Source organism: Sphaeramia orbicularis, chromosome 16 (genome assembly GCF_902148855.1).
Source record: "Sphaeramia orbicularis chromosome 16, fSphaOr1.1, whole genome shotgun sequence".
Taxonomy (NCBI): domain Eukaryota; kingdom Metazoa; phylum Chordata; class Actinopteri; order Kurtiformes; family Apogonidae; genus Sphaeramia; species Sphaeramia orbicularis.
The window spans coordinates 42116202-42143554 of NC_043972.1; the positions used below are offsets into that span (position 1 = coordinate 42116202).

At 36.5% G+C, this 27353-nt stretch overlaps 1 protein-coding gene across 1 annotated transcript; it reads right to left on the reverse strand.

The window, feature by feature from the left end:
* Positions 1 to 5553: 5553 nt before the first annotated feature.
* On the reverse strand, positions 5554 to 27340 carry rragca (Ras-related GTP binding Ca). Its single transcript, XM_030157456.1, has 7 exons — positions 26958 to 27340; positions 20803 to 21006; positions 17246 to 17445; positions 13062 to 13176; positions 10353 to 10495; positions 9029 to 9177; positions 5554 to 7506 (listed from the first exon to the last, which is right to left on the reverse strand). The coding sequence occupies exons 1-7, from the start codon at positions 27138 to 27140 to the stop codon at positions 7352 to 7354; spliced, it is 1149 nt and encodes a 382-aa protein (XP_030013316.1). The 5' UTR covers positions 27141 to 27340; the 3' UTR covers positions 5554 to 7351.
* Between the last annotated feature and the right edge of the window lie 13 nt (positions 27341 to 27353).

Sequence of the window (27353 nt, forward strand, 5' to 3'; positions counted from 1 at the left end):
TTTTATTGTTCTTAACCGTTTTTTTTTTTTTTAATTTGATGCAAAACACCCTATTAATTTCTGCCTCAAATTTGGTTGTCACTGTGGTTTCCTATTATGATGAAGAAACATTTCATATACTTTGTACATTCATGGTTTGTAGTTTGTTAATGTGGATGTTAGGGTAATTCAGGATGTATTTTTGCAAATGTGTGAATGTTTATACCAAAAATAGTGAAAATGAAAAATAGGAACTTCATGGTGCATTCAGGTGCACCTCATTTAGTCTAATATGTATACTCAAATGGCAACAGATCAGGAAAAGTTGATATTTTGATTCCTTTAAATACATATAGGCCTACATCTGGTATTCTTTTATAGTTCTTAACTGTTTTTTGTTTTTTTTTTTTGATGCAAAACATCCTATTAATTTTTGCATCAGGTGTGGTTGTCACTGTGGTTTCCTATTATGATGAAGAAACATTTCATATACTTTGTACATTCATGGTTTGTAGTTTGTTAATGTAGATGTTGGGGTAATTCAGGATGTAGGTTTGCAATTGTGTGAATGTTTATACCAAAAATACTGAAAATGAAAAATAGGAACATCGTGGTGCATTCAGGTGCACCTCATTTAGTCTAATATGTATACTCAAATGGCAACAAATGCAGGAAAAGTTGATATTTTGAGTCCTTTAAATACATATAGGCCTACATCTGGTATTCTTTATTGTTGCTAACCTTAAATTTTTTTTATTTGATGCAAAATTCATAACATCCTATTAATTTCTGCATCAGATTTGGTTGTTACTGTAGTTTCCTATTATGATGAAAAAACATTTCATATACCTTGTATATTCATGGTTTGTAGTTTGTTAATGTGGATGTTAGGGTAATTCATGATGTATTTTTGCAAATGTGTGAATGTTTATACCAAAAATACTGAAAATGAAAAATAGGAACTTCGTGGTGCATTCAGGTGCACCTCATTTAGTCTAATATGTATACTCAAATGGCAACAAATGCAGGAAAAGTTTATGTTTTGATTCCTTTAAATACATATAGGCCTACATCTGGTATTCTTTTATAGTTCTAAACTGTATTTTTTTTTTTTTATGCAAAACATCCTATTAATTTTTGCATCAGGTTTGGTTGTCACTGTGGTTTCCTATTACGATGAAAAAATATTTCATATACTTTGTACATTCATGGTTTGTAGTTTGTTAATGTGGATGTTAGTGTAATTCAGGATGTATTTTTGCAAATTTGGTTCTTAGATAGACACTAAAAAGCTGCAAAAGTTTGTGAACTAGCGACATAGGTAATTTCCAAATAAAACTCTAAAAAGGTTTTGAGTGATTCACTTTAAGCCCAGACGCATTTAGCACTCTACATCTGACCAAAAAAAAAGACAAAAAAAAAAGCCTGTACTTGAGCCAACTGACCTTCAAAGCATCATAAACATCCCATTCTCTGAATATGAAGTGACTTCCCGATCAACAAACCATCAGGTTGACAGGCCTAACCTATCTGCCATTAGCCCATTGGAGATATCACACTTTGCTTTAATTCACCATCTTTCAGAGTGTCACACTTTATATTCCTTGGCATGGGTAGGCTACATGCGGATGCATAATTTATCTCAAATTAGCGCCTATTTGAGTAAGCATCAAAGCAAGGCGGCTAAGGTTGGAGGAGAGCTTAAGGAACCGCAGGGAAACCATCGGCAGGATTAATGCGGGAGATTTTTATAAGAAATTACTGGCTTAATGAAGTGGATAAAAAAGCTGTCAGTGTTTTATTGCATCTAAATTGTGTGGAAGTGGTGTTTAGCTGTCTCGCCTACTCCCCACATAATGGGTCGTGACAGTAGCTGTGAGGCTTATTTAACTTAACTGGTGAATAACTTGCATGGCGAAGCTATTCAGTCAGTTGTTTTTATATGCACTAAAACAGTAAGGGGATATTTCCTCCCCCTCTTCTGACTCATTAATGCCATAGGAACAACAGTGAGCTCAAGAAAACTGACAATTAACAGCCTATCTGGTTACATATTTAAAAAAAAAAAAAAAAAATCACTGAAATACTTTATGGAGCAAATTAGCCAAGGTTAAAAAGGTCATTTAGACGGTTATACATCCAGACAAAATGAACCTGACTTCTGTACAAATTAGACGTAAGCTAAAGCCTATGTTACATCAATACTGAGGTAATCCAATTTGCCCTATTGTTATGCTCTAACTGCAAGTCCAATAAACCAAAGTGTGTCTGTGCGCTGCTGCCAGAGCTGCGGTTACAGCGGCTGCTGACATTTACAGACCTACTTTAACAGGCTGTGTAATTCACCGCACAGGTTCAGCAAATGATGCACGCTTACAGTAAAGTTAACAGGTATGGAAACAGTTATGGAGGATAGAGGAGAGCGAAGATGAAAAATGATGTGTTCTTATGGGTCCTAAGGGTGGTCCTATAGCGACATCTGGTGGTGTGAATTAAAAGTTAAAAAGCAAACATTTCTTTTGTGAAAGTACTGAACCCATAAAAACCCAGAGCTACTTTTAGGGCAGTTCCCCAATACATTTTTCTCTGTATTTAATCATTGTTAAGTGACTTATCATCATTTATTATACCATTATCCTCTGTATTTTGTATTTTTTCAGTGAATATCATGTATTTTCCTATATTTAATTTACTAATCATGTAGATCACAGGTGTCAAATATGCGGCCCGGGGGCCAAATCCGGCCCGCCAAAAGGTCCAATCTGGCCCGTGGAATGAATTTGTAAAATGCAAAATTTACATTAAGGATATTAACAATCAATGGTGTTAAAATCATTTTAGGTCAATTTAATCTAAAGTGGATCAGATCAGTAAAATACTATCGTAATAACCCAGGGGTGTCAAACATATGGCCTGGGGGCCAAATGCGGTCCGCCAAAGGGTCCAGTTCGGCCCCTGGGATGTTTTTGCCAAGTGCAAAGATTCCAGTCTTGAATTGCATGAAGCAAAAAAAATTTAGCTTGAATTAAGGAAAATATCTTGAATTAAGCCAAAAAAAAAAAATCTTCAATTAAGTAAAAAAAAAAATCTTCAATTTAAGACAAAAAAAACCGCCTCAAATTTAGCAAAAAAATCTTCAATTAAGCAAAAAAAAAAAAAAAATCTTCAATTAAGTAAAAAAAAATCTTGAATTAAGCCAAAAAAATTCTAGAATTAACAACTTAATTTTTTTCTTTGTTTTAGTGCAAAAAATAACATTAAATTATGAAAATATTTACATTTACAAACTATCCTGTAACACTAAAATGTGAATAACCTGAACAAATATGAACAACCTGAAATGTCTAAAGAAAATTAAGCACAATTTGAACTATTTTCTTCCTGTTCCTCAGTGTTTAGTGTCTTTGTAGATCTGATCCATAATGCACATGGACAAATGAGAAATGGAGGAATAATATTGTTAAAATTGCATTAAATTTTCTTACGTTTCTCAATTTAAATTTCAGTTTTTTTCCGGGTTTTTTTTTTTTTGATAGTTTATTAAAGTAAGTATTTTCATAATTTAATGGGGTTTTTTTTGTACTAAAACAAAGACAAAAATTTGGAGTTGTCATTATTTATAGGTTATTATGTTATTATTTTTCTGGTCCGGCCCACTTCAGATCAAATTTAGCTGAATATGGACCCTGAACTAAAATGAGTTTGACACCCCTGTAATAACCTATAAATAATAAAAACTGCAAATATTCCTTGTTTTAGTGTAAAAAAAAGTAAAATTACACAAAAATGGTTACATTTACAGACTGGCCTTTTACAAAAAAATGTCTGAAATGTGGAATTTTAACATTATTCTGCCTGTTACTAAATGTTTTGTGTATTTGTAGATCCACTGTGATCTGTAAGTTGTGATGCACGTGTATAAATGATAAATGAAGGCGTAATATTGTTAACATTGCACTTGTTTTCTTAAGAATTTTCAGGTTGTTCATATTTGTTCATGTTATGCTCGAGTACAGTTTGTAGAAGTAAACATTTTCATAATGAAATTTTACTTTTTTCACTCAAAAACATAGAGAAAACTTTGGAGTTGACATTATTTATAAGTTCCTATCCTATTATTTGTATTATTTTACTGGTCCAGCCCACTTTATATCATATTAGGCTGAATGTGGCCCCTGAACTAAAATGAGTTTGACTCTCCTGATGTAGATGCTCATAAAAGCTCAGATTAATACATAAAGACCCACACATCCACCATCTACCAAAACCATCTACTGATCTAAACTGTTTAATGCCTGTTGATCCACTAATCCTGTCAACACATGTAATTAATTGGTGTAAAATACAGTTTATCTTTTCATAGTCATCAGATATGACCCATTTGGATGTTCAGAGGCTCCGTAGTTACCGTGGAAACACCGTCATCTTCTACAACATTGATTCACAAGTAAAACCCATGGAGTTGGATCAATGACAGTGGATGGAGACACTTGGTTTATGTTCAGGTATTGGTATCTTTGCTGAAAAAGTCACTTTTTCTTCAGTTTTCACTATTTTTGATAAAATAATCCTCAACTTCACTGAGCTTTTATGAACACCTGCATGATTAGTAAATTAAATGTAGGAAAATAACTGATTTTCACAGAAAAAGACACAAAATGCAGAAGATAATATTACAATAAATGGTGTTAAATTACTTAAGGATGGTTAAATATAGAGAAACATTCATTTAGAAGCTGAAACATACGTCACACTAGGGCCTTATGGGTTAAAGTTTGTTTATTTTGAATTTATTTATTTTGAATTTGCATTAAAACCAAACAAAAGGATTAGGAAAGTTGAGGGTTAATACATCAAAAACAGAGAAAACTGAAGAAAAAAATCTATCATTAACTGAACATAAACCAAATGTCTCCATCCACTGTCACTGATCCAACTCCATGGGTTTTACTGGTGAATCAATGCTGTAGAAGATGACGGTGTTTCCACGGTAACTACGGAGCCTCTGAACATCCAAATGGGTCATTATCTGATGACCATGAAAAGATGACAAACTGTATTTTACACCAATTATTTACATGAATTGATAGGATTAATGGATCACAAGGTATTTAACAGTTTAGATCAGCTGATGGTTTTGGTCGACAGTGGATGTTTGGGTTTTTGAATGGTTTGAATATTTAAAAAAAAAAAAAAAGTTATAGTTTTGATCAGTGTTTTTTACTTATTCTTTGATGCTCAGTTTTTGGTTACTGTCATTAGCATATAATTATTTCCATTTTTATTTTGAAGAACTAGTGGAAATCCCAGTCCAGTTTTTAAGGCATTATGAGTAAAACTTGTTTTCCAGAAGAGAAAGCATGACACGAAATGGAATTTATTACAGATTTCATACTGTGCAAAGCCATTCTGTTCTCGTAACACCATGAAATGTTAAAAACAGGAGAAAAATCAAATACTTTCTGTATCTATTTCTATAAAACTTGAATATTTGTTGGTGAAAGTATTTTTTACTGCTAGTTTTACTCCAGTATTTAACCCTGTCGCTACCTGAAAAATGACCCCACCATAGAGTGAATTTAAATTTTCATTTATTTCACACAGTATAGCATCACAATACATGAAATCAATCATCCATCACGGTTTTGATGTGCAAGTGTCTTTCTATGTGACTGTCATGATTAGGTTGAGAATTTATTGCGTCCATCTCAAAAAGCAGGTTTCTCTGGAAAAAAAAAAAAAAACTCTGGCAGGTTTATTTTGCGTTGTCTAACCCATCAGTTGATATGGTTCCATGAAGAGAAAAATCAATGTGTGCTGCACTCACTTTATAGAACTGCATCAACTGATGACGATAAGCCTCACTAATGTGGTGAAAAAAACTCCTGTTGTGCATTTCCTCCATTTAATCCTGCCTCCCAAGTCAGGTCACTTCCCACTTTTCTCATCCCTGATAAAAAGAAACAAAACAGGTGCATATAGGGAGTTCTTCCTTATCGTTATATTTGCAAAAGTGAGTAAATCTTGCCATTTACCATCCCTTTTTCTTGGTGCCTCTCACCACTTTCGGAACACAATGAGCCGTGTTATGGTCGATACACGCTGACAACACACTGGTGGATGCATGCTTGGAATGGCTACTTTAAGAAATGTGAATCCTGCTGAATGAAGCCAAACTTAATACACAACATGGGTTAATAACTTTAGGCAGGACTCAAATTGTTGTTGGAAAACATGCAGGTTTCAAACACTTTCATCCAAAAATCTCTTGGTAAATCTAGGTGGTGGACTCCCATCAGTCCTGTGCATCAGCCAGACCCATTATACTTGTGTTAGATGGTTAACAAACAGGTTTTTTTTTTCTGGTCTTTTTTTTTTTTTTTTTTTTTAATATATCACAATTTTAGTGTTAAGTCGTCAAATCATTTTGGCAGTGCTTTTGCAAATCTCCAGCCTAACGTGTTTTTATAAGTCAATCAAAAGTGACTGATTGAGAGGAGTTTAATTTTGCTAAGTGCGTTATTATCGTTATTATCAGAAACACAAATACTCTTTCTGTAAAGGTCCTAGACCAGTACAGATGTGAAACCCCGCCTGGGATTTAATCAAAACCCTTCATTGACTCGAACAGTCATACATACACACACACATAAACGCAGACACGCTCACACAAATCAACTGGACAGCACAATCCCTTTTCAGGCTGCGGACAAAACCTTAATTTCCCTTCACGAGTGAAACCAAAAAGCCAGTTCTGGGCAGCATTCAGGTAGGGTGAGGTGAGTGGTGGTGAGAGAAAGCCTGCATTTCGGACAAGGCTTCGTCTACGTAAGGCCATCTCTGAACATGTGGGGTTTAGGATGAGCGCTTGACATCCCTCTTGTCTTTTTTTTTTTTTTTCTTTTCCTCCCATATCAGCACAGAAGCAGTCGGGGTGTGTATTATCACCACACACATTCCTGCAAACTGACATCACAGCTTGTCCATAACAAAAGGTTACAACAAAAGGATTGTTTTTCTCCCCTCCATTGTTCGTAGAAAGGGAGCAGCAGCTAATTATTACAGTCTTCGACCGCTTAAAGGAAAATCCAGAGTAAATGGTCCGACAAACAGTGCTTCGATGTCTTTCATTCATCTTAAACAGATGTCTGATTTCCCTTCCGTCTTCCCCTCTGTGCTCCACTGCTGCCCCACACACTCTGGGCTCGAGCCACCTCTGTCAGTGCCGTCAGTGCGAGGAGCAGGGGATTGTGATTGGCGCCCTGTGAGCCCCAGTTTAGTAGTCTCTCTTCTACAGGCTCTCTGGCCCCTCCTTGCATTATTTTCTCTTCCCTCTTTTTGCGTCTTTTTGTTTTTTACTTTGCATCGGTCTCTAGACAGTGTTGCGCGGTGTGCCGTTGAGAGCCACAGCTTTGGTGCAGGGTGAGCCCACCGCCTGGGGGCCCGCAGGACGCGGTGTGGAAACGCCCACCTCAAATACTTCATGGATGGCCTTTCGGAAACAGTGGAAGTTGTAGTCTATCAACCCTGAGGAGGCAAAGATACCAGGATTATTCCATGTCATGATATTTGCACAAAGTCACTCTAAAGTCTAACTCTAAAGTCTAGTCTGTTCCATATTATTATTATTATTATTATTATTATTTTTATTATTACCTCTGCCAAAGAGGTTTTGTTTTTGCTGGCGTTGGTTTGTCTGCCTGTCTGTCTGTCTGCAAGATAACTCAAAAAGTTATGGACGGATTTGGATGAAAATTTCAGGAAATGTTGATACTGGCACAAGGAACAAATGATTAAATATTGGTAGTGATCGGGGGTGGGGGGGCCACGGGGGCCCACTGATCTGCCTTGGCGGAGGTCTGTGCTCTCCGAGTGCTTTTCTAGAAAAGTATCAACATTTCCTGAAATTTTCATCCAAATCTGTCCATAACTTCTTGAGTTATCTTGCACACGGACAGACAAACAAACATGGGGGGGGGGGGGGGGGGCACTGATCTGCCTTGGCGGAGGTCTGCGCTCTCTGAGTGCTTTTCTAATTATTATTATTATTATTATTATTATTATTATTATTATGTTAAATGCAGCAAAAAAAAAAAAAACTTTCCAGAATAGACATTTTCCTCCTGGTGACTCCAAACCCCATAGTATCAGTGGTGGAATGTACAAGTACTTTTCCTTCTACCTTACAAACATGGTTTCTTATACTCTGAGTATCACCATTTTAAGATGTCCTTATTACATCACACAGGCAAATAATAGTACTTACATTTTTTTTTTAACATTTGTGTAACAGCTTCAAAGTGTTTACACACTAGGGGTGTGTTGAATAAACAATATGAAAGTGCAAACACTTGCTCTTGAATATTTCAAATAAAAAAAATATTCACACCGTCAGCAATGAGAGTTTATGACACTTGTTCAGATAACAGATTCTGTCTTTCCTGCACTTTATTTTTGTATTTGCTGCTGTCAGCTGAGAAAGTTCCCCATAGTGGGCTCAATAAAGTCTTATCTTATCTTTTATCATTTTGCAGCTGAAAGTCAACATGACGTGTGTTTCACAAGAATTATGGATGCCTTCATGCTGCTAAAACTTGGAAAATCATCAACTTTGTTCCCAAAAACTAAAAACACCCCATTTTTACCCTGTAATATTCCTGCTTCATGTTGAAGTACTCATGGCATTAACAGTTTGAAAAAAATATGACGTGCAAAGTAATTGAAGAATTGAATGGAGAAACACTGGTGTGTAAACACCTTTAGTCTAAAAAACTACACATTCCAAAATGTGTTGACAGTGAATCAAATGAGATGAACACAATTAGAGATGTATTCTGAATCTGAACATGGATTGAAACCTTTGACGTATAGAACAAGTACACAAGGTAATGGGACATATATACACAGGGTGTCTCTTTACAGTCTACACATCTAGCAACCCATGAAAAATATGCACCAGTACATAAAGCCACCTGAGTCAGTGATGCATCATTAGTCAAATGAATCCAGATGAGCTGTAGAATATCTCTGATCCTCTCAGACAGCTTACCTTTACGCTCAAAGCTTTCTTCTCGCAGGATGCAGACGAGAGCCAGGAACTTTGTGACCTCTTTCAGGTAGAGCACAGTGGTGTTATTCAGCTTGATGATGGCCATGGACTCCTTGTCGTAGGCGCTGCCACTGCCGTCCTCCCTCAAACTAGTGTGGCACAACAAAACAACACATTGTTCAAAGTGTAAGTGAAATGGACAGGAGCAGGCAAATTATCTATTATACAAAGAAAGAAAATAGAACCAGTGACCCTGTATCTCACTGGCATGTTCTATCACGAATCAAAAACAAGTTGAATTTGCGAGGTTGTCAGGTTCTGCAGCTATGTTAGAGTTCTATCTCCCAATAGAAGTAGATGGTACTTTCACTGGAGGAGAACTCAGCAAATTAAATCTAAGTCCATATATGACTTCCAATCAGTGCTCAACACTAACTATACTGATATATCAAAGCATTTCCATGTTAAACACCATCAAAATATGGACCATTGTAAGTAAAGGCACATTTTTAATATTTCAAAACTTTGTCAAAAATTAAACTTTTTCAACAATGTGAACAAACTTTGTAGGCATTGTCCCATGGATGCTACATATATTTTTTTAAATGAATCCAAACAGTAGCGAAGAAGATTGTTGAAATGTAGATATGGGTGACCTTGAGTTTGATCCCTCAAGGTCACTCAAAGTCAAAGGTCATGGACCCAAATGAAAGTCCATATATGACTTCCTATCAGTGCTCAATAGTGACTATATTGATATTTGTAACCATTTCCATTTTATAAACCATCAAAATATGGAGCAATGTAAGTAAAGGCACATTTTTAATATTTCAAAAATTCATCAAAAATCTAAGTATCTCACGACTGTGAACAAACTTTGTAGACACTGTTCCAAAGAAGCTAATAAAACATATGAAATGAATTCGACCGGTAGTTTCATGAGAGACGATGTTTGAAGAAATAGCTAACGAAGATGCCACTGGACACAGCGCCGCCCCAACAGCCCCTGGCCTTTGAGCTAAAAGCAGATTCATTCATTCATTTTATTGTTTATTTTGAGCATTTACAGAATACATGTACGTTCAAAATTCCAAAATCATTCATTTACACTTGAAAAGGAGCGGGAAGAAGAAAAACTTATTTAACCCCACCCCCATTCTCATCATCAAATAACTTAGCATAACATTTTAAATACTCACTCCTGTCCTTTGACTTCAAGCCAGAACAATGAACAAAAAAGGCCTATACCAAATTAGAATAAACTCATTCGACAGTATTTACATTACATAACCAAAATGTGTGTTGGAGGACTGATGACACTCACCCGTAGATGCAGGAGACGTCAATGACCACATCGATCATGTCGCAGCAGAGCTCGTACGACTGCATGTCTACAGGTGAACTGTCTGTGGCGATGTAGATCTTACTGACCACATCGAACAGAAAGGCTTTCTCTATTCCTGAATTCTGTCAGAAAGTAACAATGAGGGGAGGCGTAAAAATAAGAGACTTACAGACGAGAGAGAACTTACAGTGTGGTCAGGAAACAGTATCATCTGACCTAACAAATAGCCTGGTGTCAAGGATTATTGACAAGTGAGACGTTTGTGGTAAATACTGCAACACAAACAAGTATGACTTTCATTTTCTCTTTAAAGTAAAGACTGTACTGTGATCATCCAGTTGTCATGGAATAGGCAACACTGTGATGTACAAATAAGCAGACCTGACATAAAATCTGCAGGCCTTGTCTAAAATGTAAAAATCTAGAAGTTTTAAATTCTATTTTTCCATTTTTACCTCCGCCAAGGCGGTTATGTTTTATGTTAGCTATCTATACCGAGAAATTATATAGCAGCAATATTTAGTTTGTACTGACTCTGGTTTCTTTCTCCTGATTAGAAAGTCCTGGTAAGTGGGTAGATACTAATAGCTCTGCATTTTTCTGCAGTTTTTAATTCTTATTTAATGTTTACTTTTTAATTTTCGAGCAACATGGGTGTCAAATTAGTTTAACACTTGTACACGTATCTATCTATCTATCTATCTAGATTTATTCCTTTTTAATCATCATATTGATAATATATTGTCTAGTACATAATGTACAAATTGCTGTTTTAACAGACTGTTTTAATATGTGTATTTGGTGTATTCATTTATTTTTTGTTGTATTAGTAATTTCTTTCCTGCTACTTTTTATGATATCTGAACGCAGCAACACAACAATTTCCCCATGGGATTAATAATGTATTCTGATAAACAAGGGACTCATTTCAGTTTAGGATACTTATCAAAGAAGTCAGAAAAAGTATTATGTGATAAAAATTCAACATAATTACAAAATCCAACGCCAATTAGCTAAATAAAAATTTAAGACATCTGAACAATCATCTTCAAAAGACAATCAAAGAAAGATATTTTATCATCTTCCACTACAAAGCATTAACTCCGATCTAAAGACACAGTCATATTTAAACTAATCCCCAATGGGACATACAGCTCTGAAAAAAAAAAGAGAGACCACTGCAAAATGATCACTTTCTCTGATTTTACCATTTACAGGTATTTGTTTGAATAAAATGAACATTTTTGTTTTATTCTCTAAACTACCAACAACATTGCTCCCAAATTCCAAATAAAAATATTGTTATTTAGAGCATGTATTTGCAGAACACGACACATGGTCAAAATAACAAAAAGGTGCAGTGTTTTCAGACCTCAAATAATGCAAAGAAAACCAGTTCATATTCATTTGTAAACAACACAATACTAATGTTGTAACTTGGGAAAGGTTCAGACATAATTATTTGGTGAAATAACCCTGATTTTCAGTGACAGCTTTCACTTGTCTTGGCTCTCCTCCATTGCTGTTGGATGACTTTATGCAGCTCCTGGCAGAAAAAATTCAAGAAGTTCAGCAATGCTCCATGGCTTGTGACCATCCATCTTCCTTCAGAAGTTTTCAAAGTGGGTTCAGGTCTGGAGATTGGACTGGCCACAACAGGGTCTTCATCTGGTGGTCCGTCATCAACACCTTTATTGACCTAGCTGAGGCCAGGAGCATTGTCCTGATAGAAAAACCAGTCCTCACAGTTTGGGAACATTGTCAGAGCAGAAGTCCAGTAGTTTTCAATTGTTATTTTTGGATTCCAGTTACTTTTGTGGTACTAATAGCACTGTTTTTATCTATTGTAAGAAGATAGTGATGGCCACAGTAGTGTTTTAATATTTCTGCTTTTTAAATAAGACATGGATCAGGTGTTTATTCAGTCGAATAAGGTGTGATTGTGTTGGAATTCAAAAGACACAAGAATGGAATGGCTGTCATACATGCACACATGCTGATTTCACAGGAAATTGCAGTGGTCTCTTAATTTTTTCCACAGCTGTATATACAGATTCCATATTCCACCGCCACAGTGCTGTGGAGTGAATGGACACATGACATGCTTTTGTCTGCTGGTGTCTCCAGGGGACATTAACATTAATGTTAATGTTAGTCCTACACCATACCAAATTTCAGCTTCATATCATTAGTTTCATTAGTTTTTGAGATATTGGGGCTTTGAAAATGGGGGGTAATGCTTATTTCACTGTAAAAACAAGTAATTATTTATAATAGATGCATAACATTTCCAGGGGTTATTCTATGGTACAAGATTTCTTTAACTTCTGTAAAAGATGATCCACAGCTGCATATTTCCTATTTATAGCTTGATGAAAGCAAAAAAAGTGCTTCATAGCAATTTCAGTCCAGTGAATCTCCACTTTGAAGCACATCAGATCTTTCAAACTTAGATATTTATCGCTTATGTTGTTAGCAGAGCCTTTAATTTTGTTGTTTTTGTTAATGATGATAATCTTGGCATGAGTGAACTCCCACTGATTCATAGGAGCCCTGGAGGAAGTGGTAACTATTAAATGTCACTGGCCTGGGTGGTGACTCATATCAAGCAGGCCGTCACACACAAACCACATCATCAGTGACAGGTCTAAAACGGTTCAGTCAGAGTTTCCGTACGTATTTACTTACAGAAATGAAGATGTTTAGGAGGTTCTCCAGCGTGGGAAGCTGAGGGATGAGCTTCTGCACCACTTTGCTGAAGGCCTCGAATATGGAGTGGTCGTAAATACTCGTCAAGTAAAAGCTGAATAGGATAAAAGAAGAAAAAGGAAGTGAATAAGGGGTTAGTAATGAGAAACACTTTCCACTTCCTCAAAAAAACTCATTTGAAAGCAGGTAAAAATACAGATGTCACAAGATCACATGACAGAGAGCAGAGAGGAGGTGGCAATCAAATGATTTAAGCCTCACACAGACATAAAACACAGGAAGGATACAGGATACAAACAAACAAAAAAAAAATTACAAACGGTCTTCATATGACTGCTGCTAATAGCTGCTGTAGGACTTTATCAGTGCCTGGTTATCAACACCACCATCACTTATCTCTGTGTCTCTTCAGAAATCGATTCAGCACTGCAGGACATTTTGAAGGACTATGCAGTAAACTCAAGATTAATATACAAAGTGTCCATAAAGTCTCTGCAATTTAACTAATTTATTACAAAAGCAAATGAATAGACAAATCTGTGGAAATTATTACAAAATGAAAAGGAGATGCTGAAGTTATTTTTTGCCTCATTTAATCCACCTCTGTATGGACACCATTAGTTACATGAACCACATCCAGACGGTACTGGATTTGTTTCCATGTTGTCTGTATCATAGCCTCATCAATGACATCAGTGATCTTTTCCTTCATGTCGTTGATGTCCCGTATCTTTGTTCAATACACAATATCTTTAACATAACCCCATAGACAGAAATCCAGGGCAGTGATATCTGGTGAACGAGGTGTCCAGTGAATTGGACCGTCCCTTCCAATCCACTAGTCTGGAAATGTTTGATTAAAGAATCCACCAACATGCAGTCTCCAATGTGGTGGTGCACCATCTACTGGCAAAATAATGGTTGGTTGAAGGTCATCCAATTGTGGTGACACATATTCAGTCAAAAGGTCATGATGAACACTTGCATGAATTGGTCTCTCGTTGAAGAAAAATGGACCAAAATGCAATGTGATTAAAAACTTACAGTTCATAGAAGAAATCTGATTATCATATCTCATCAACTGCTTTTGGAATAACTTTTTTACTTTGTAAAGAGACTTTGTGGACACCCTATATTACATAGTGATTCAGATAAAACAAAAAAACAAACCAAATCCATCAAACTTAAGCTTCATTATACTGTAAGCTAATGAAGCTTAGTCTTCTTTCAACATGAACCGCCTGCTCCAGTCCTGGTATGTGAATGAGACGTATCGTTTCTTCATTAGAAGGTCAGAGAAGAATCTCACAGCATCGGTCGGAGTATGCAGACCATGTAGCAGCGCCCTGACTACAGCACAGCAGCACTACACAAGCTCAGGTTTAGTTTTTTTTTAGCATACAAATGAAAGCCTGAATTTTCTCAGGAACTACAGAAATAGCCAGACCAATAAGACCTTTCACTCTTGAACACATTCACACTGAATGAGGTCATTTCCTTGAGTGCTTTCAAGTCCAAACAGAGTTCTTGAGGTCGACTCCATAACTTGCTCTTGTTATTCTCAATTTACTCGTAAATGTTCTTTTTACTAAGTATTTATTGTTGAATGTGTCTGTTATTTGCGTTTTAACTGTGTAATCTTGCAACTGTGTGCTGTATTTGCTGCTGCCTGTCTTGGCTAGGGATGGGTACCTTTCACATTTAAACTGATACAGTACTGATACCCATTCCTGGAAATAGGTAGTGGTATATAACAGTACCTGTTTTCGATACTTTTTGTGTGTATGTGTGGTGATTAAAGTAACTTTTGACACCACTTCTTCTCCCCCGATGCGTTCAAGTACCGAAATGTGGTACTGCTTGACTTCTGAAGGGCACAGAATCAATACTGGGTAGTACTAAAGGAATTAGGTTGGTACCAATAAAAGTACCAAATTCGGTATCCATCCCTAATTTTGGCCAGGACTCCCTTGCAAAAGAGGTTCTTAATCTCAATGGGATTGTTTTTACTGGTTAAATAAACAAACAAACATGAAAGTATGGGTTTCATTTTTTTTTTGTTGACTTTCAACAACAACCAAGAGCAAAACTCTATGCATTGGTGTTTTTTTGCCTCATCTCTAATTTTATCGCTGTTCCACACAAGCTGCAATGTGTCCCAGAGGTCCACATTATGTTACAACAGTGATGATCAATTCCAACTGGAGGATAACAAAGAACCAAGTACAAATCACATGCGTCAGATAATGATGATGTATTATTTTTGTGCTGATTCAGGAAAAAAAATCCTAATTTCACAAGTAAAGCAGAGAAGTATGAAAACACTTTCTGCTCAGAGGGAAAAACACAGCTACATTTAAACACCATCATAAACTTGGTTATGTGTTCCAAAAGGCCCCAGTCCGCTTTACATAGTTTTTAACTGTGATAAACATTGTAAAGCATTGTGTGAACAGCTCTATGTAATAGGAATATTAGTAGAATATTCACTTTCATTAATCATGTAAACAGATTGGTAGGAATACTATCTTTTTTCAGCATAAGGGAAAAAAAACAGAATATTTAATATATAAATGTAAGTGGTGACATGTTCAGTCTGCATAAATGACTAAAGAATTAAAGGTTTATCAAACTAGTTCCACATTATAATTTTAACCATTAATCAATATATTTTATTGCAGTTATTGTTATGATTTATGAGGATATCATGAGTGATTCCATCAGCAAAATTATACAAAAAAAAAAAGACCTGATTTAGCGATTTAAGAACAATAATTTTTAAGGAAGTAAAAAGCTACCCTGGCATGCAGACTTTGGCTGATCACAGGGGGTTAGAAACATGCTTAACAGCTGATCAGATTCAGTCCGATGTGATTGTACTGCTCTACTGTATGGCTTGTCACAGAAACTTGGAAAAGTGGTTTGTCTTTTCCACAGAGGCGTGAAATGACATCAGGTCATCCATATCTATACTCCTACAGTTATAAGTCACACGACTGATCAGCTGACTCACACCGAGATCCCCACGGTCTTCTCAGATATTTCTGTAATGTGCTAAAGCATGGCTAATGTTAGCAACAAGTAGGGATGATTAATGAGGAGACTGTGGTCGAACACATCCATGAAAGAAATATCACAGCCCTTTTGGATGGAAAACAGTAACGGAATGGTTGCCTTCAGCTCTGTTTATGACATCCATACAGTTATGTGTATCTGACAACAATACACACCACAGGTTATTCTGTCCAAAAGTGCTTATGAAAGCCCACATAATTTGATTTTTATTTTCTGTGACTCTTCAAAAGTTCAGCTACAGATGTGACTCAATATGGTAAATAATAAATCTATTCACTGTGCATCATGTATCAGCATATGTATACCCTTATATTTATTTTTTGCTCGTCCCCTGGTTAAAAAAAACCCATCTACTTGTGTTAAAAGTCTGCATATTTCTCCTGACTGGGATCAATTCAACCAAAGGCAAAAAATAGAACTAATGTCCCTGTATCTCACTGGCATGTTCTATCAAGAATCGACAGCAACTTGAATTTGTGAGGTTGCCAGGTTCTGTCACTATGTTGGAGTCCTGTGATCTGGATGCAGGAGATTAATTTCCCATAAGAAGTGGGTGGTACTTTCACTGAAGGAGAACTCAACAAATTCAATGAAAGTCCATATATGACTTCCTATCAGTGCTCAACAGTAATTATATTGATATCTGTAACCATTTCCATGTTATAAACCAGCAAAATATGGACCATTATAAGTAAAGACAAATCTATTTATCTAATACTTAAAAAATTAATCAAAAACTAAAAAAAATCTTAATTTCTCAAAACTGTGAACAACCTTTGTAGACATTGTCCCAAGGGAGCTATATATACAATTTGAAATGATTACGACCAGTAGTTTTGTCGGAGAAGATGTTTGAAGAAATTGCCAACGAAGGCAAAGACGAAGACAATGATGACAGACACAAAGTCTTCACAGTAGCTCAAGGCCTATCAAATAATGAGCTACAAAGCAAAGAGATCCTACAATAAAAGAACATTTGCTTAGTTTGCGTTTTCAACATCAAACCTTCACATACAAACAATATTTCCACATGGTTTTCATACACATTCCACTTTAACTTGAACAGAAGTGTGTGTATGACAGGATACCTGAGATGGAGCTTTTCTAAACTAGCGTCAGCCAGATCGTCGTTGGCTCTCTGATGGATGTCCCTCTGAGTCTCAATCTTGTGATCGTCAGACAGGCCGTCTACTTTGTGGATGAAGACCTCGAAGTTGATCTCCGGATTTACCCGGTAGGCCCGGGACACAGTGAGATGAAGTCTGCCCAGCGCCTCCACGTAATCATCCTACAAGAAACACATTAACCCTTTAACAACAGCAATCTCTCTGGAGCTGCGTTGTGCACTTTACAGCATTCAAATTACTGTAACTCCTGAACCGTTTTTGCGCCATCCACAAAATTCAATGTGGGGACTATTACAAGTAGAAAGGAACTGTTTCAGAAGTGGCTTTTCCATTGGACATCTGTGCAAAACTTTAACGATATTTACTAAATGTCGAAAAAACAGAAGTGCGTAATGTCAGTTTTTCCATTAAATCTCAAATGCGATGATGTGTTTATTATACTGAGATGACATGAGAAGTCATTCCATAAACATGGTGACAAACACAAATATCATGTTGATTTACAGATATATTCATTATTATCATATATTACGCCTTTAACCCATACTAAATTCAAAACTTATTTGGTTTCGTGCTGTGTCCAGTTTCTTTTAAAACTCTTCCGTCAACATCCATTTTTTGTGTTCATGTGACTTTAGTTGTGGAAAAAGGTCTTTCCAAAGCAGTTTTGCGTGATATACCAAGTTCACTGCACCCAAAAAACCACCTCTTGCCAGTGTGAAAACTTCTTATCGAAAAACTAGACTTTTGGCAAAGTTGTCGTTTTTCCATTAGGCAAATTTTTATCTGCAAGTTATACTTGCGCAATTTGAGGGTCAATGAAAAAGCGACTAGAGATTTCCACACAGGTTAAAAACACCTTGAAATAACAAAAAATATTAAGTCATAATGTGGAAACTGAATATTCAAGACCAAAAAGCATGTTTGAGCAGATGTAAAATAGTTGAAGGTTTATTTCTGCAACCTCAAAAAGTTTCATTATGGACATTCACAGTTGTTTCTGATAATAAGTATGCTAAAAACTTCAAGTCTGTTTTTTTTTCTTTTTTTACTAAAAGACATTGTTTTAAGCATTCATTCTTTATAATAATGATAATTAATAGTCAGATATTGAAAGTTTAGTTCTTCCTAGAGACAAAGGTGTAAAAGAATTGGCAAAAAAGACATTTTCTGACACTTACTGCAAAGAAAATATGAAGACATCTAGGCGGCCTGTTATAATGGCAGTCTTAAAAGGGTTAAACATATTTACAAGTGAATCATAAAAGTGACTGTAAGTGTAGTTTCAAACTTCAACTACCAAACAGCCTATATTTTGCTGGAGGTCTCAAAGACAGAAGATAATTGTAGATCTTAATTATGGCACCGTTATTGCTCGCAATTATATTTTAATGATCACATTTACTTTGCTACACTGCTAATAGTGAAGCTGCAAGAGAAATAATTTAGACCAAAACCATTAAACATTTCTGAAGGCAAGCTGCTAGAGCTGAACAGAAACAGCTGTTTAATATTTAATAATAGCAAAAATTGCACTTGAAAGTCAAACAGCAGTTAGAATAACCACGCCAAAGTAACTCCTGTCAGTAAAATGAACAGAAAAATCAAGCTTCACTTTCTATTTAAGTGTCAGAGTGACAACACACACGCAAAAGCAATTATCAGGTGCTGCTCTGGCACAGACTGAGGGGAACAATCTCATCAGCTTTTAACTTGTTACGAGGAAACATCCCCCTGTACCATCTCCAACAGCAGCAAGACAAGAGATACTGCTGCGCCACCAACTGCTGAAACAAATTCAATTTGATGCACCTCCTTGAGTAGAAATGAACCCTGCAATCAGATCAGCTGTGGCTTTTATCGAAGCTGAGATGCCTTCTTGAAAGCACTCTGGGTCATGTGAGCAGCAGTGGCATAAAAGCTGTGGGAGGTAATAGCTCCTGCACCGGTCACTTTGGTTCATGGGTGTCAAATTCATTTTAGTTCAGCCTGATTTGAGCTCAAGTGGGCCGGACCAGTACAATAGTAGCATAGTAACCATAATAACTCCAAGTTGTTTTTTTTTTTTTTTTATTTTAGTTCAAGAAAAAAACATTAAGTTATGAAAATCTTTACATTAACAAACTTTCCTTTCACAAAAAAGATGTGAATAGCCTGAAAAAACTGAAATTTCATAAGAAAATTCAGTGCAATTATAACAACGGTATGCCTCAACTTATCATTTATACATGTGCATTACACACAATGTTACACAAACATTTGGTAACAGGTAGAATATTGTTAAAGTGTTTGGAATTTGAAACTAAACAAGAACTATTTCTACAATATTACATCTCAGCTTATTAACTTAACTTACAGATCACAAGGGATCTACAAACATACAAAACATTTAGTAACAGGCAGAATACTGTTAAAATTGCACTTAATTTTCTTTAGGCATTTCAGGTTGTTCCTATGTGTTCAGGTTATTCACATATTTTTTGTTTAAGGATAGTTTGTAAATGTAAATATTTTCATTATGTAATGTTATTTTTTTCACATTAACCTAAGAAGAAAATTTGTAGTTGTCATTTATAAGTTATTATGCTATTATTTCACTTGAGATAATACCTGAACTAAAGCAAATTCAACACCCTTGACGGTTAATATCTTAAGTGTACTTTTTGCATATCCCAAATTCATCCCCACCTTTGGCGGACCAATTTTGACCCAAGGGCTACATGTTTGACACCCTTACATTGGTTGTTTATCATGTGGAGCCATCTTTATGAAACATGTTTTGTTTTGTGTGCCGTTTTATCTTGAGGAAATGAAAAATGGGTCAGGTCAAGCAGCGACACGGTTACATATTTGTCGTTCAATGGGTTCTAACTTTGTACATATATAACCTATATCAATGTGTGTTACATATTTCAGTAGGTATTTGTAAGTACTTAAACATAGTAAGGATGACGATAGCATAAAATAACATTTTTAACCCAAAAGTATTTTAAAATGTGCTCTCTAACAGTTTCTTCAAAATGCTGATTTGGACAAGGTTTACACCAAAGTGCCTAAAATGTGGTTCTCACAGGAAATTCAGTTAAATTTGCCTATGATGTGTCAAATAACATATTAAGCTACACTGACGTCAAAATTTAAGAAAATATATTGGAAACTTTTGGACTTATTGACACAGATTTTAAGTAACACAGTTTCAATGGGCATAGTGATATGGTTTCAATTCTTGATCCTATTGTGATATAAGGACCAATGTGTCTAGAAAATACATCAAATATTTTTAATACAAACATTTATTGTACATCACAGTAATAAGCTAACAAATGAGTGCATACAGAATTAGATAAGAGAACCTTTGATTTTTCTCATAGATGTGCGTGTTCCCTTGACCTGACCCAAATACATGTTAAGGTAACTGGTAAATTTGCTGAAATATAGCAATGCTGCTAAATCAAAGGGAAAGTGTTGCTTGTGTAATAACACATCCAGTCTATGTGTTCCCACTTCTCGTTTCTCACCTGAGCATCGATAACAAATATGAGGGCCCCTGTCCCTCTGAAGATCATCTCGTAGTCAAAGGTGGGGTCGAAGAAGTCCACCTGGCCCGGGAAATCCCAGATCTGGAAGTTGACGAAGGAGCTGCTGGAGATGTCGTCCTTGTAGATTTTGTTGGTGCTCTCCAAAAACAAAGTCTCATTGGGGGACATTTTGTGGAATACCACCTGAAATCAGAAATCGAGACTGTTCGAATAAATGCAAGCCATTGTCTGTGATGTGATTCAGACACTAGCCTTGAAACAGGGAGAGAAAACAACAGTCAAAACAAAGTATCTTAATCAGCTGTGAGTCGTACCTTCCTGTATAATTCCCAGACAAGCTTTTAGCCAAGTAACATGCCAACACTGGACAAGCAGGTTAGAAGAAAACAGCTGAGCTACTTTCTAGACTGAAGGAAATTAAAGTTTCCTGTAATGTCTATGCAACAGACTTTTTTTTCCAGTGACAAACTGGCAAACAGCCCAGCTTTTTCTTTGATAAACTGACTTTATCCCATAAAGATCCTGTGCTACTTTTGTCGCAGTTCTCAAATGAATTTTTCTCTAGATTTAAAATTTCTCAAGTGATTTATCACCATTTATTATATATTATCTTCTGTATTTTGCATTTTTTTCAGTGAAAATCATGTATTTTTCTATATTTAATTCACTGATCATGTAGATGTTCATAAAAACTCAGATTAAAGTTGAGGGATATTATATCAGAAACAGAAAAACTGAATAAAAAGTAACTTTTTCAATAACACTATCAATAACTAAATGGTAAAACAAGTGTCTCCATCCACTGTCTTTGATCCAACTCCATGGGTTTTACTGGGGACTCAACGTTGTAGAAGATGACAGTGTTTCCATGTTCACTACGCAGCCTGTGAACGTCCAAATGGGTCATATCTGATTACCATGAAAAGATGACAAACTGTATTTTACACCAATTATTGACACATATTGATAGGATTAGTGGATCAACAGGTATTAAACAGTCAAACGTGAATGTTTGGGTCTTTATGGGTAATAGTCACACATTTGTGTATTCATATGTATCATCATATTTATTTAATTAAAAGACCTACACTGTAGAAGACTGAAAACTACTGGTAGATTTTTTTTTTCTCCCACCTCCTTAACAGTGTTTTTAAACTATTATTTGCTAAATTGTGAGTAGGGATGTAACGATAACCGGTATAATGATAAACTGCGGTAAAATTTCTGATGGTTAGTATTACCGTTTACATTCTAATTATTATGATAACCGTGTTCGATTACCACACCTTGAAAACTCATGGTACTGTTCATTTCCTGAAAAAGCAGCGGCACTCCAGGCGTGTGTGCGCAGTTTGTAATGTTTGGCCTCTGAAAACATGGCGGAAGGCACCTGCACAGACAGAGCTCCAGACATTCAGGGATAGCAGCTCCCGTACAGACCGGGTCCGTCCTAGCAAGCGAGGGCACAGACCCAGTCTGCGCTAGTGTTAACCCCTCCCCAGCCCCCACAGATTCAGATCCACACCCAACATTGAAACCGTCTGAAAACAGATACTCAGGACAAACTCATGTCAGTTCACATGGGCCCAAATGAGTGAACTTGAACTGTACAAAGACACATATGTGTAAAAACCAAAGGAGAGGAGGCTTTATGAACTGAAGGACATTCATCAGTAAATCCACTGACTGACCTCCAGAGGAACTGGACCATATGACACTGTTGTGACTGGTCTGTCTCTCACCAGGAGTAAACCACTGACCAGTCTGGATCACATCAGCCCAACATGTTTTAAAATCCTCATTCGTTCAAAATTATTTACATTTGTTCATTAAATAGTTCAGGAAAATATGACTGTGTTTCACTTTCTGTTTGTGTGTACAATAGTGTATATGTGTGACACTGTGAATGATTTGATCTGGAAAATGTTCAAACAAACTGTCCAACTACTTTCTTTCACACTCAAAAACACCTCAGGAATCAATAGGAGAATTGATAAGGAACTGGATTGATAAGCAGAACTGATAAAGGCATTGATACTGATCAAATCCTATCAGTTCCCACCCCTGGTGCAGATATCTGTTGTGTCCATAAGGTGCCAACTTTAATGCACATTTGCATGTTTGTTGTTTACATGTTATTACTTGAATGTTTCTGCAACAGAAAGTACATTGTGCATGTTCCTTGATTAGTTTTTTTCGAAATACAACTTGGTTATATTATTTCAGTGTGTGCATTAGTACTTTCTGAACATTTTGAGCACATTTCAACAATACCATGATAATAATGACAACCGTGATAATTTTGGTCACAATAACCGTGATATGAAATTTTCATATCGTTACATCCCTAATTGTGAGACAACATCACCAAGGAACAGACTGCTTTTTTTGGGTTTTTTTTTTTCTTGCATGTCTTTGCATTGTTTTCTAAAATCTACAGTAATATAGACACACAATTATAGAAATATGCATTTTAAGTCAAGTAATGACAAGTCATCACAAACCTAATGCAAACCCTTTACACAGTTACTCCACTCCTTAGTATACATTGCATGCACTTATCATCTGTACATCACATGCAGAAGGGGAGGGGTGAAAGAGTGCAGAGTCACTAGTCCGACAGTCTTGACATATCACTCTATATTCAGCAGTTTTTGCTGTATGCTTTCAGACAGCAGACAGGACTACAGCTGGAAACTCCAGCAGAGTAAAGAACCGATCAGCATGATTGTCTACTGAACACAGGAACAGGTAGAAAAGTGAAACCATTGGTGGTGAATTGTTTGGTCCCCCTCTACTGTTTTGAGTCAGCGTTGGTCACTGAGGTTACAGGCAAATGAACCCACTAACGAAAAAAAAAAAAAAAAAGCCAAATCACATGTCTGAGCTCATACCAGAGGCTTAAACACTAATCTAAGTCTTCAGGCCTATGTGGATTAAAGCAAAGTACACAACTAAATCGATAACAGAAAAGTGCAATTCATTGTGAAATATGTGTGGGACTAGTTCCTGGCGTGTCATGCTATTGTATATCCAGTCAGATTCTATCCCCCCCCCCCGTGAATTTTAACATGAATAATAAAATACCAAAAAAATAAAAAGCATAGTTGCGTCTCATCTATTATTCAGGCACAGTGCTCGTCTAACAGAGGCAGACCTCAGGAACATGACAAAAACAGCCAGTCCAGTAGAACTTAGATGAACTAGAAAAGGCCGAATACTAAAGGATAGATTTCCAACCGGTCATAAAAGTCTCATCAGTTAGGCTGAAAACTGTGATGATTTGCTTATTAATTGATTTTAGTCAAATAACTGTCTCAGCCCGCAGCATCTCACATCAGGATTGAATGTTTACAGCCAGTAATAAATGGAAGAATCACCAAAGTATTCTGCAAGACTGATCAATTATGAAAAAAATGAATCATTAGCTGCAACCAAAGCTGAATGTTACACTCAAATTTTGTAGGTGTCTGGTCCTCCTGTAGTATTTTAATGAAAGCATATAAGACTATATCCCTATTTACACATTTAAGTAATGTGATACTATCCTTTGTGATCATTTTTAATGAACACTTCGCTATATGAGAGAAATTTGTGGCAAACAGTGGTTCATTTTGTGAGTGAACACAGAAAATTCAATATTTGACTGCAGTTTAAGCATACAGTGGTGTGCTTTTTATACTATGATGACTTTCCTAACATTACATAATACATCTTGTCTATTGTAAACATCATTGACTCAAAAATTATGAAAAACACTCTACTGTCACTAAATAAAGCATTAAGCATAAGGGTGGGCTACTTAGTTTAATATTTTTTACTGACCACATTATGTAGATAGTACCAAGTATTGAAATATATTGTGTCATTTGATGCCAAATTTCAATACCTAAGGAGGAAATCTCATCAGTGTGAGTACATGAGGCACACACCCAGGAAACGTCATACATTTTTCTGGTAATTAAGTTCATTTTTTATGTTGTAAAACTGGTTTGAGTGAGAAAACAGGGTTCTGCCAGGTTTCCACAAGTTAAATTTAAGACCTTTTTAAGACTTAGAACGGAATTTAATGCCCATTTCACAGCCACACTGGCAAAAATCTGTGACTCCTACAATTTAGGAAAACTCATGTCAATCAGGTTGAGAATCATCTTTTCTCCAATCAGACATTATTATATTTGTACTTCCCCATGCTTACTGTTCACTTCTGTGATCATTTCTCACCGGGGGCTGCAAAGTTAGTGATAATTAGTTCCTAATTTCAGTGTAAATTGTCAGAATGAAACAGGTGGAACTGAGTTGACTAATGTTACTTTCTTTGCAGCTTGGACATTTAATAGAAACATTTAAACACAACACAGTGAACAAGTTAGTGGCAACAAAACTTAAAGGAGGGATATTTCGCTATTTTAAATGGATTTATGCATTTTTAAACATTTCCCTGTGGTCTACATAAACTGTAAATGCTATGCTTGGGTCTGAATTCTTCATTAATTCAACCCCACAGGTTCAACCCTTTTTCTGAGTAATGACACCAGAAAGGTTGCTTTGAGCGCTGTCCCTTAAAATGCAAATGAGCCACTTCATGCCCCACCCCCTCCAGGTTACTGACTGTGCTGCTCTGTCCCCTTCAGCTACTTGTGTTCATTAATACAACCAACAACTGAACATTTTAGGTAATCAGCTCAAAGTTTGGAAATATTTTCAGTATGGATTACAACCGCTGCTGCTGATAAACAATTATGTCGTACTCGGAGAAATGTTTGTCGAAGCCTTCACCTTAAATGTGCAAATGTTGTGATGTAACTAGTTATAGATGCAACAAATTGAGCAGGAATTCAAACGGGTTGTAGAAATCCACTCAATTTTTGCCAAAATGAATATAAAGATAGCTTTGTAGTACCTGGAGGGTTCAAACTCAAACTTTTTGAACTATTAGGGTCCCCAAATCCACAAATAAAAGTACCCAAAACTAATAAAAGTGGGTTTAGCAAAAATGACCCCTTTAAGACCTACCATATCAAATTTAATACCTTTTAAAGACTTTTTAAGGTATTAAATGCAGATCTGCAAATTCAAGACTTTTTAGACTTTTCAAGACCACACAGGAACCCAAGAAAAATGCCAAAGATGTGAAACATAGAACTAAAATAGGGAAAGCAGACAATTGACTTTACACCACATTGGTGTAATCCTAAAGTAGTTACTGTATAACTACTTCAAAGGTGTAAAATGCAGAAACGCTGAAAAATAAAAGCAAAGATTTGTGCTGTAATGAGCAGTATAACTACTTGCTGGTCCAACATTAATCTATCCAAAAGGTATTGATTAGGCAGTAGTCGGCTATTGGATATCAATATGCAACTGTATAGTAAAAGCAAAGATTTGTCCTGTAATGTGCAGTAAAAAAAACTTGCTGGTCAAATATTAATCTGCAATCAAAAAGGTATTGATTAGACACCAGCACTGGATATTAATATGCAACTGCATAATAATGTTCAATGCTAATACAGGACTCAATCTACATGAATTTTCTGAATGAAGATAAAGTTTATGCATCAAATGATAACTGAAGTTATGACATCAGAGCTCATTCTTACTTCAGGAGGCTCCATAACAGGTTTAATTAACCATGGATCAGCCCGTGTTAGCTTAAGTGCAGGTGCTGCTCGGCGTTAAAACAGTATTATGACTTGCAGAATGAAAGGTGTGGCCGTTTTGTTGTCATGTGAGAGGTGGCTGCACATCAGACCTGTCTTGTGCTTCACAGCTGGGTGGGACTTTGGTGTTTTTGACGTGTCGGACGAGCTGCTAACCAAACAGTCACATGCTGCTGAACATCCAAACATACCACTGAGATGCACCCAGCGTCTCTATCCACCTGGTTAATAATTTACTGCTAACATTAGACTAATGCTGGAAGCTAACCAGTCATTAGCAATAACAGGACTTAGCATTGGACTTCTTCCACCGCACTGTAGCTCCAAATATTGTCTGTTACTTCTTTGCTATCATCACTTACGACATGCTAAACTAAGTCGTTAGCTATTTTGGCTATCGTCCCATTTACTCGCGTGAAGTAGAGGGAGCCACCGCGCGCCTCGAAATGCTAACAGTTTACCGTCTATAAATACCTTCTGTATGGAGGATTTGCCGCTTCTTCTCAAACCCATGAGCAGGATCCTTGGTTTGCTGTCAGACGGTGCCGGACTGTCCTCGATGTCGGCCTCCTCTTCCCCATAGCCGAAATCTTTGGGGAACGAGTCCGCAACCCCGTAGCTGTCAGCCAGCTGTTCCACCTCGTACTGAATCGACATTTTGACCTAACGACCGTCGCTTCCCCTGTTTCCCCCCCTTACTAGTCGGTTACTACGCCCGTATTTGTATCGTGAGATCGGTATGCACCACAATCTAACGTCACACAATCAAAATACTTTGTCAATAACGCCTGGCTACTTGGAAACACAGAGCGTGATCACACACATTTCCTTAGGATTTCCTCTCCTCGTGAAAAAAAAGCACACTAAATC